General features: G+C 50.3%; 1 protein-coding gene across 1 annotated transcript; it reads right to left on the bottom strand.

The window, feature by feature from the left end:
* Positions 1-1,138: 1,138 nt before the first annotated feature.
* On the bottom strand, positions 1,139-7,236 carry LOC111082263. Its single transcript, XM_022378439.2, has 4 exons — positions 7,158-7,236; positions 5,380-5,817; positions 5,069-5,236; positions 1,139-2,068 (listed from the first exon to the last, which is right to left on the bottom strand). The coding sequence occupies exons 1-4, from the start codon at positions 7,158-7,160 to the stop codon at positions 1,508-1,510; spliced, it is 1,170 nt and encodes a 389-aa protein (XP_022234131.2). The 5' UTR covers positions 7,161-7,236; the 3' UTR covers positions 1,139-1,507.
* Positions 7,237-11,022: the final 3,786 nt, after the last annotated feature.

The raw sequence follows: 11,022 nt of genomic DNA on the forward strand, positions 1-11,022 counted from the left end.
AGAGCCGAGAGCCAAGAGTAGAGTGAAGGTGCGCAAGTAGATCCCTGCCTGGCGATAAGGACTGGATCTTTAAATGGAGATGGAGAATGGGAATGAGAATGAGAATGAGAATAGGAGCAGGGACAGGTACTTGTGAGGAGTGAGGAGTGGTGAGGGATCAAGAGCAGCGACAACAACATTTTCTTGTCGTAAAATGTCGTTTTGTGTGCGGTTGAGGCTCTTTTTGTCTGTAGCTGTAGGCTGTAGGCTGTGGGCAAGGCAAAGGTGAGGTAGAATGACCCACGCCGAAGAGTTATTATATGTCTCATAAAATATTTGAACAAGTATATAAAAGCTGCGATTTTTCAGTTCTTCGGCTGTGACTGCGACTGCAACTGCAAGTGAAGCCGTCGCAGTGGCAAGATGATCGTAAAAGAAAATAGTTTGGACACTTTTATGTCTCTCTTTCGCTGAGACCGATAGCAAAACGGAGAGGGAATAGGTCCCAGGGCAGGGCTGGGCCCAGCTCCCAGCTCCACGGCGTATGAGCAATGTGCTGGGAATGGATTACGGACTTCCCCTACTTTGTGTGCGCTGTAATTGATATGGCGCCAGAGAATTAGCTGGATGAAGGGGCGGGCGGGCCACACAGGGCGACACGTCGCAAGAGGGAAATGTAACCGCCCAGGAAAACTACCACGATTTTTGTACTTTCAATTTGTTTTTTTTTTGTTGTATTTGAATATGATTCATAAAAAAAATCCTATCCTATACCTATAATAGCCTATAAATTTGTGGGTTATTTAGTCCGTATATTGAGGGGAGATATACAAGTTTCGTTGGATTTCATAGCTTTGATTTGTGTTAAATACAATACAATACAATACAATACAATACATAAGTTGGTAATTGCGTGCATGGATTCGGTTGGTGGAATGGTGGAGCTTTATCATCTATTATCACAGCATCGTAATACAAGGAAACGGTTGGTAATCGATTAAAAGTGATCTTAGGATCTAGCACAATGTGTGGCAGATCTTGGCGAGTTGTCATAATAAATAATACAATAAGGCTTACATCTACACAAAAAACAAAAATTTAAATACAAAAAAAAAATACATTTATCTTCTATATCTAGATATAATATTAATATATGTGTATATGTATATGTGTGTACGTAGAATCTTAGGTGGTAAAGGAGGAGGGGGAGGTACATATATTATTCTCCACGGTTGTTGTCTCTGTTTGATCGAGGGACTTGGGTTTTTTTTTTCTATTCAAGATTTTCATAGCCTGCGACTGGATCCTTTGTGATTCGTGACTTGTGACTGGTGACTGGTGACTGGGTGATTCGTGACTTTGATTCAATAAATAGGGAATGGTTAATAAATATCAATGTCTTGGGGTGGTGGAATGAGCCTCGTTACGGAGCGGAGGTTTCTCTTGTTGCTCTCTCTTTCTTTCTGTCTGTCTTTCCCTGGTTTTCTTCTTCTTTGCTTTTCTGTCTGCTCTCTCCTGCCTTTGGTCTTCAATTCGATTGTGTCCTGTCCCGAACTGTGTTGGGGTGCCTGCGCCCGGGGGCGGGGCCTTGTTTCGGACTCTGTTTCTTCGTCTGGCATAACTGCTTGCGCTGCCTGGCCAGGATCTTCCAGGCACTGTTCAGGTACTGCACGTACTCGAACTTGACGAAGCGCGCGTCGACGGCAAGCTGCACGGACTGGGTGGGCTGCTCGGCGGGCAGGCCGCGGGCCGCCAGTGCCGCCTCGTGGTGCAGCTGGACGAGCGGCGTCTTGAACTGCTGCAGGCGTTTCTCCATTAGCTCTCGACTCAAGATCTTACTGCGCAGGAGGGGCACGGCCCGGCGACTGTTCTTCTGGCCCTTGCCGGCATACAGACGATTGGTGGCATTGATGGCCACCTCCACACTGCAAAGTACGTGGCGGGCACTCTTGCGCAGGCGCCCCAGTTCGGCGGACATGGCGCTCTCCGTCTGTGTGTTGGAGTAGTCCCAGTGGAGCTGCGAGTGGCGCAGGTAGCTGAAGGCCCCAACGTAGAACTGCAAATCCCGGTGCACGTGGCGTAGATTGAGCTGCAAGAGAAGAGACGCAGAGAGAGAGGGGGGTTAGGTTGGGTGGGAACATCTCTTATACAGCTATATTATATCTCTATCATTTAACAGCACTAGTATAGCACAACCCTCCGCCCCCCTATGACAGGCATCCCTGATAAAAGCTTTGGGGTTGATTGAACTGTGCCAGCGGCGCTGCTTCCGCTGAAGCTGGCGTCGCTGCTGCTGGCGGACCGCAGGCGCAGGTAGCTGGCTGGCTGGCAATATCATATCTTCTAATCAGCTGAAAGTGAAAAGTGTTCGCTCTCCGCTCTGCGCTCTGTGCTCTGTGCTCTCCGCTCTGTGCTGTTCGCTCGCCTAACTAACTTCGCTCTCAGGCAGCGCGCGCGCTGGCTGTCGTCTAACTGTTGTTGTTCGCCGACGCGTCGGCTCGAGTGGAGTGGCGTCCGTCTCGTTCGTTTTCATTCATGTGCTCGCCTCGCGTTTCGGGGAATCCACACGACTGGCCTTCGCTGGCATGAATCACAGCTCGAGTTCGGTGTTGCTCTCCCGCCCCTCCCGCTTTCCACCTCACGCTCTTCCTCTATCACACACACACACACACACACACACACACACTGGCCTGCCCTGCGCTGCGCTGCGCTGCCTGTTTGAGTGTGTTATTTACAGTAAATGAGTAAATGAGCATTGAAAACTTCTCAAACATATCATCGTTAGCTCCCCTCGTTACCTCCCCCCTGAGCGCTGCTCTGCTCTGCTCTGCTATCAGTGGAATATGTGCGAATATATCTGTGAGTCGAGTCGCGCGCGCTGCTTTTTGTGACGTCAAAAGGCCGCCGCCGACGCCGACGCCGTTCGTTTCTTGGTAATATCTGCATACAGTAAGTAACATAAGACTCATGCTCGTATTACGGCGGGAGTGCGAGTATTTTCCCAGCAGTGCCAGCAATGGGGGGGAACAGGCACTGGCACTGGGCCAGGGTGCCTATAAATAGAGTTCTGCAATCAGTTTTGACACCTTCGTCATCGTTTCGTTTCGGATTCCGTTCCGTTTGGTTTCGTTTCGTTTCGTGTTCGGCTTTGGCTTTGGCCTGGGCCTGGGCTTTTGCCTTGACTTTGACTTTGGTGGGGGATCGCCGCCGCCGCCGCCGCCACTGTCAACAATTAGTCGGCACAATCGGGCGGCGGCCTCACCGTCGTCATTGACGTAGTTAGTTGGTTGCCAATGGCCAATTGTGCATAGTTGAATATTCTGGCTAATTATTTACCCAAGTCGGCTAAAGTCGCACAGATTTGTGGTATTTTTCCCTTTTGCGTGACGACAATCGAGAAATTTCAGCGAAAGCCAAGCCCCAGCCACAGCCCCAGCCCCAGTCACAGCCCCAGCCCCAGCCTCATAGCTGCAAATGAATGAATGAGTCGATTGGATGGATGAATCAATGAATGAAGAGAGTGAGGCTGTCGGCTAAGTTTAGACGTGAACTTTGCGACAATGAGTGAGTCGCTTTTTGGCACCCTGAACCCTGCAGCTTTTTTCGCTCCCCCGCGAGACAAAGACAAAGTTCAGTAGACAGAAGTTCAAGTAAAAAATCGGAATCTGAATGGATCTGGCAGAGCGAACCGCGCTTATCTGGTTCTCTGCAGATAATTCCGTCTTGCACCTCCAAAATTAGCACATTAATCGATAGCCCCGTTGCCCAGCCCAGCCCAGCCCAGCCCAGCCCAGACCTCTGCCTGCCGCTCTGCCCAGCCCTTCCTTGGGAGCTGGCAGTTCTCCGACTTGTGATGACGGGGCCGGCTCCATAGTGTTGGAATGCCCCATAGGTCCTGTGTATAATTATTATTCACAGTCTTATCGCTGGAAGCATTTCCTTTTTTACCTACTAAACAATGAGTGGGGGGGAAATTCCTTCGGCTCTTGATTACTCTAGCAGCTAATTCTTAAAAATTTCCCTTACTCTTTGGGGCGCAGAACTTACTGATTTTTGTACATTTTCTTTAACATAAAAATTCACTTTTGGATTTGTACTGGTCTTTGTGCTGAAGTTTGTTTGTTTGTTGTTGACTTAACAAAAGTTTAAATAAGATATGCCGCCTTATTTCGTATTTCATTTGTTTATGCAAATAATTAGTCGCTTCGCAATGAGCCCCACATCCCCAGTCCCCAACCCCAGTCGCAGCCTCAGTCCCGTCTCCAGTCGCACAGCACACAGTTCGGTTCGGTTCGCTTCGCTTTGGTTCGGTTCGATTCGGGAGCTCTAATAAAACGTGAGGAGCGATCGCTTCATCAAGGCCGCATTGGATGGTACATACATACATACATGTACATATTGCGTGTACATATGTATGTGTGTATATTCGTGGTGCACGGGTGGCGGACAGGACCGATTTGTTTATACAACCAAAAGCCATATAAACAATCGTCGTAATCGCGCGCACTCCGTCAATTTGCTCTTAATCTTAATGTGGTTATGGCTCGGACTGTTTTTTTTTTTTCTTGTTTTTTTTTTTGCCCATGGTTCGGTGAATCGGTGTGTCGTGCTGTTTTTGTTTGCCAATGCAAATCGGTAGCTAATGGGGCGTGCCGGAGTCAATCGTGGCGGGGCTTGAATGCTGAACGAGGTGTGCGACTTGTGGACCAAAGTGGGAAGTTGTGGGAAAGAACAGGTGTGAAGTTCTCAAATGGAAATCCATGGGGCGCACAGCGAACTGCTGGAGAGGCCCTCGCCCGTTCCGTTCATGCGAAGCTTTCGCACGATTATTCCACTCATTTCCACTCATATGATCGAGCAGCAGCGCGCTCGAACTTGTGACGATCTGTTTGCACCTACGCACGCACGCACGCACGGATGGACGGATGGACGGGAATTGCCGCTGGCCAGGGGGAAATGGCCGCTTTCACGTGACCACTTCTTCGGCACCCCATTCAGCCCCATTCCCCCAACCCTCCGCCCCCCCTTCTATGACTACACCCCAGTTGGCAACAGTGGATGATGATCGTAGTCTTGTTGTGTGGCTTACCTGCTGACTACTGGCATTGAGCCGCGGCAGAAACTTGTAGGTGCCACTGTGCAGCGCCCACTTCCGCTGCTGCGAGATGTCGATGGCCTTGGCGATGGCCGTATCCTTGTTCTCCGCCCGCAGGCTGCGCAGCTCGCTCCTGGTGTTGTTCTGCAGCGCGTGAATAACCTGAAAGGGGCGAGAGCACACACACACACATAGATCATAATAAGTTTGCAGCAGCAGAAAAACTCAAAACTAAATAGAATATTTATTCCTACATATATTCAATGTGCAGGGGGGATGGTATTAATTTTGATCTTCCAACTTACCAAATGGCGCTTTTTGCAGCGTTTGGCCGCACGCACCCAGTCCTCAGGTCCCGTCCAGTTGCCCCCGCACGTGTTCTCCCAGTCCAAGCGGGTGATGCTGCCGTTCAGCTCCCGCTGGAAGCGCTGTCGAAAATTGCCCGGATTGTGGCGCTTCTGGAGGCGCTTTGGCAGGTCTGGCGGCGTGGCAAGGTATGTGGCTTTGGGAGGGGGTAATGCTGCTGGCGAAGGTGTTGGGGCGGCTGCGATGCCACCTCCGCCGGGGTGGGCGAACTGCTGCAGCTGGCACATGAGCACGGCGAGCGTCAGCAGCGAGCCGATTCTTTGGAGACGACTTCTGCTGTCCCCGAGCGTTCCAACTCTTTCCCGCGTGTTGGCCGTTTTGCACTTTCGGCTGTCGCTGCTGCTGCTGCTGAGGTCGAGCGGGCAGGCAGCTGTAGTCTGTGGGTGAGAGAGAGAGAGAGGGAGAGAGAAAGAGCGTTAGCCATGATTGTTAGTTCGGGGGAATCCCTGGTAGACCAGCACAATCGCAATTGTTTTGGGGGCCCGAAGCGTGCTTGCCTTTGTTTATCTTATTGTTGCTGTTGCTGCTAGCCATTGCTATTGGTTTTTATTGTTATTGTTATTGTTGTTGTTGTTGCTGTCTTTATCTGGCTGACATAATTATTTAAAATTAAAAAAAGATTTCGGCATTTGGCTTTTTTTTTTTCTGGCTGAATCATTGCCGATGGTGGGGTAGGCCCACCAATCGACACACGTACATATGTACACATGTATGTGTGTATGTATGTATGTATGTGTCATAAATATATGTATACGACAGTGGCCGGTATCTACACTACGCTACATGGTCAACGAACTTGATTTCGCTTTTTCGTCTTTTTCGTCGTCAATTCTTTTGCAAACTTTTGTGAAATACGCTCCCTCCCCACCCCATCTCATACCCCTCCCCACACTGTCTCTTTTGGTGGCTTTATCTCGTGGCTGTTCCCTGTCCCCTGACCAAGTCAAGTCGTTGTCGTCGTACACTGACGCATCGCCCCCCACCCACCAAGCCAAATCAAATCCACAGTCCACAGTCCCTGCCGCTGCCCCAGCCCCAGCCCCCTGCCCCTGCCCCTGCTACCTGCCCGACCGAACTTGTAAATTAATTTCACATGTTTCTTTGCTGCTTTTCTGACTTTTTCTGATTTCTGATGGGAAAACGTTTGTACAATAATTAAATCAAACACAGCGATCGATGGATGAACCCAAAGCCAGCAAACAAATTTGATTGTAAATCCTTTCAATCCATATACATTTGTATACCAGTGTACACACACATGTAATTATATCTCTCTCTCTCTCTTGAGCGAACGAATGGACACCCAGGCCCAGACGCAGACGCAGACGCAGGCCCAGACCCAGGAGATATTCGTTGACTTCCTCTTTGGAGACGACTTCCCTCGTGACTTCCGTCATTTCACCACGTAGCACAGAATTGGCACTCGATGGTGGCCTTTGATTGCTGTGCTGCATGCATCTATCTAACTGCGTTCACCTGCTCACCCATCGTCACCCTTCACACACACCCACACCCACACTCAGAGCTGCGCCTGCACCTGCACCTGCACCTGCACCACTTATCAGAAGGCGAGGCACGCACCTCAAGTTCCGCTCTCTTCGACCTGTGCGAGTGTGCGAGTGTGTGTCTGTGGAGTGTCTTTGTTTTCCTTTGGCACCTTCTGCAAGTTTCTAATCTTCCGCTAAGCGAATGCTGAATGTTGTGTTCGAGTACTCACCATTTACACATAAATATGTGAAGGAGATTCGGCAGGAGTGTCCCTGGCTGAATCTTGTCACTTTTGTTGTTGTTGGCGGTGGGTTTTAGTTTTTTTTTTGGGGGGGGGGGGTGGCGAAAGTTCGAGAATGCAACGCAAAACGGAGTCCACACAAAACAAAACAAAACAATGGAAGCCGAAGCAACAAAAAAAAAAAAAAAATAAATAGTATTTATAATTATTCGAGGCGGTGAGGCGGGGGGTAAGTCGGCACGCGGCACACAGCACCGCGAATATCCGAATTTCCGAATTTCCGATCTGTATCTGTATCTGCGAGATACTCTTCGAGTGGATGGCACGCCAAGTGTCGACGCGCTGCCTTTGACTGCCTGCTTTGATTTGATTTGATTCCCCGGCGATCCGATCGAACTTGCCCGATGGCTCGATGTCGAAGTCGAAGTCGATGGCTCGATGGCTCGATGCCTCGATGCCGATGCCAATGCCGAGAGTGGCTTTCTCGTTGGCGGCGCTGTGTGTGTGTGTGTGTGTGTTTTCGCCTGAGACGGCGGCAGTAGAGTGTCGCAGACGGGCGGGGAGACGTGTTGCGAACTGAACTCTTCAGTTACTATGAGCATACTAATGAGGAGGCGGAGAGTGGCCCCACTCTCGCTCTGGCTGGCTCCAGAAGTCACTACGAGTCGCTCTCTCTCTCTCACACACTCTCCATGCTCCATGCTCCTCTCTCTCTGTGTGTGTGTGTGTGTGTGTGAGTGAGTGAGTGAGCTGGCGTTAGCTATGAGTGTGTGGTGCAGTCTCTGCGAAATAAAAAGCGCTCAAAAGTCACTTCTGAGTGCCCAAAAAAAGGCAATCAAAACGTGAGAAGGCCAAAAGCGACAGCTGCTGAAGCGAGCACAGGGTATCCAGAGCCAGTGGCATATGTGGGGGAGTTTTTTTGGCCAATTCGATTTCAACACGAAGGGTAATGGGCGCTGCTCTCTCCCGCTCTACCGCTCTCTCCCACTCTCTTACGCTATGACACATATGTACATGCACGAACATGATCGATCGCCGGTGTCTCGATGTCTTGGATCAGCTGTTGATAAGAGCAGCCAGACCCCTCCTTCTAGCTGTAGAGAGCGTAGCGTCGTTGCGCTCTTTGCTATTCGCTCTCACTCGCAGATAAACAAAAAATTATTTGCCGGCTCTATGGGCTCTATGGCCGGTATGACTTTCACTCGTGAAAACAGAGGAAGCAATACATGTGCAATTCGCATTCGCATTCGCATTCTCAGTTCGTCTCACTTCCGAAGTTTTTGCACCCCCACAAATACACACACACACACACACACACACATACGTACGTACGTATGCCTTCGGCCTGTCATGAATTTCAGTTATTTCCGTTTGGTTATTTCACAAGAAATATTACTCATACGCGGCGGCGGTGCCGAGAATCAGTGACGACACGACTCCGTAGACAAGCTCGCTGCTCGCTGCTCGCTCTCACGCTCCACTCCGCCGCCACTACAATCGACTTGGATTCATTCATGAATTTTTTTTCTGTTCACGCTCTGCCTGCCCGACCCCTCGTAGCAGCAGCAACAGTGAACTGATTGGCGTGGCGTGGTGTGTGGTGGGGGGGGGAGCAGAAGTGGTTGCCTTTTTGCGGTTGGTTTAAATTTCACCGCGTGCCAAAAACATGATCAATCGAATAGTTATTGAGTACTCATCGTTACTCATAGGCTAAGAGTGCGAAGGTGCCGGCTACGATGACGGAGACATCGCCGTTCATTATCCGAGCGATGCCACCCCCCCCGCCACGCCCCTGGCCAAACGTGTGTGGAGAAGACGCACAGCCGATCACGGACGGATGGCCAAAAAATGTCATGATTGGGCAAATCTATTTTTAAATTATTGTGCCGACTGCTTGGCCTGGCACGGACTGCCATTGCTGTAGATCTTCCGCTTATCGTGCTGATCTGCCCAACTGCCGAGGTCTGGCGGGGTCCAGTGTGTGATTTACCTTAATAGGTACAGATATAGCTATAGCTATAGATATAGGTGTGTTCCATTGTTGGCCGACTTTATTATCGTAATCGTTATCGTTGTTGCTGCTGCTGCTGCTGCCGCTTGTCGCTGGAGCTAGCGCAAAGCCCTAACGGCTAATGTGTATGAAGGCTGAGGTGGCGTATGAGTAATATTTTGACTTACTTCTGTCGATCATGTGGGAGGGCGAATGATGCACGGGCAAAGATCTACTGGAATGCGACTGGATTGCTGCTGAATAGTTGTGCAGCTTGAAGCTGAGCTTTCGATATCTGAACTGCGGTTCAGCCTGCTTACACGGATGATCCCTGATGCCCGTGATCCCTGTGATCCCTGTGAGGCAGATAAAACACTTGCTCTGATCCATACATATTTCCAGTAAAATTCGTAACTACGCTGAACGGATGCAGCTGATCGAGGCGGTGGCAAAGGGGCAAAGGAACTTGTCATGGCACACTTCCGCTTGCCGCTTGCAGCTTGGAGTGTGACAGTCATTTTGTTGCTTTACGGTTACGGAGAAGGTTTGACCTACTGCTAGACCTACTGCCCTACCCCAGCCGCTGATAAGGCAAAGGCCTTCCCCGGCGTGGTGGCTGGTGGAAGGGAAGGGGGAACTTTGAACCCGCTGCCAGCTCAGCGAATGAGCTGGATTCCCGCGATATTGAGTGTTGTTACGTGACGGGCAGTCTTCGGCCTGTAACCACATAATGCTAATTTATTGTCCAATCGATTTGAAACAGCAACTAAAATGCCCTCTGCCTCGGACTCTGGCTCTGGCTCTGGCTCAGCCACTGACTCTGACTCTGGCTCCAGCTCGCCCCACAGCCAGCATTCGAAGTGAGTCATAAAAAGCAGCACGAAACAAAAACACAAATAAATAAATATTTTACGCCCAATGAAATTTGTTGCAGTGTCAGTGCGATGTTTGGCTTTGGCTTTGGCTTTGGCTTGGATAAGTCATCAGCGTGCCTCGGGCAGGAGAGAGACTCTCTACGCTGCTGCTGCCACTGTCACTGCCGCCGCCGTCGCCGTCGCGCTCATAGAGTTCGTTTATAGCCGCGTACCACGTGGCGTGGTGGCAATTTGCCATTTCCCAACTGCAGCGCCAGATTAATAGCTCACCAATATTGATTCTGTCTGGCTGCCGGGCTGCCGGGCTACTTGGCTGTTTGACTCTGTTTGGGTGCTGCTGCTGTGTGGTGCCCGGCAATTTGGCGGGGAAGAGGATACGGCGCGGCGAAGCGGCGGCAGTCACTGAAATACGTAGGACTTTGCGGCGGTTTTCATGTTTGCCGACCGAACGAAATTTAAAAGTTTCACACATAACAAAGTGCGAAGGATGCAGCGGATCGGAGCCCCGAAAGAGCCAAACTTAATTAGCGCCCATTGCAAAAATATTTACTGCCAAACAAAATAACACCCATTAAGAGGAGACAGAGGAGAGCGCAAACGCGTGATGATCACTGGGTAACGCCCCTCGACAAAAAAAAAAAAAAAAAAAAAAACACCCGAAAAACGGAGCGAGCATCAAAGGAACAGGCCACAAAAGTGAGCTGAAGCTGAAGTTGCAGCTGTAGCTGTAGCTGTGGCAGTGGCTGTGGCAGTGGCTGTGGCTGTGGCTGGAGTTGGAGCTGCCATGGGAGGTGCAAACGCCTCAACTTCAGCTCGATTCGATTCGATCCTCCATCCTCGGCCCTCCCAGCAAAGCACATCCCATCGCCATGCTCACGTTCTTGGCCATGGTCCGTCATTATAAGCCGTCACCTTGTTGTGTAGACATTGGCCATGGCCACCGCACAGACAGAGACGCAAACGCAAACGCAAACGAAAACGCAGACAA

This window comes from Drosophila obscura, unplaced genomic scaffold (assembly GCF_018151105.1).
Source record: "Drosophila obscura isolate BZ-5 IFL unplaced genomic scaffold, ASM1815110v1 contig_73, whole genome shotgun sequence".
NCBI lineage: Eukaryota > Metazoa > Arthropoda > Insecta > Diptera > Drosophilidae > Drosophila > Drosophila obscura.

Excerpts from the sequence above, each read along its gene's own strand:
- LOC111082263 (XM_022378439.2), bottom strand. Across the intron at positions 5,237-5,379 it reads GCTGCAAAAAGCGCCATTTG|GTTATTCACGCGCTGCAGAA; the intron begins GTAAGTTGGAAG and ends CGCCCCTTTCAG. Across the intron at positions 2,069-5,068 it reads TCAATGCCAGTAGTCAGCAG|CTCAATCTACGCCACGTGCA; the intron begins GTAAGCCACACA and ends CTTCTCTTGCAG.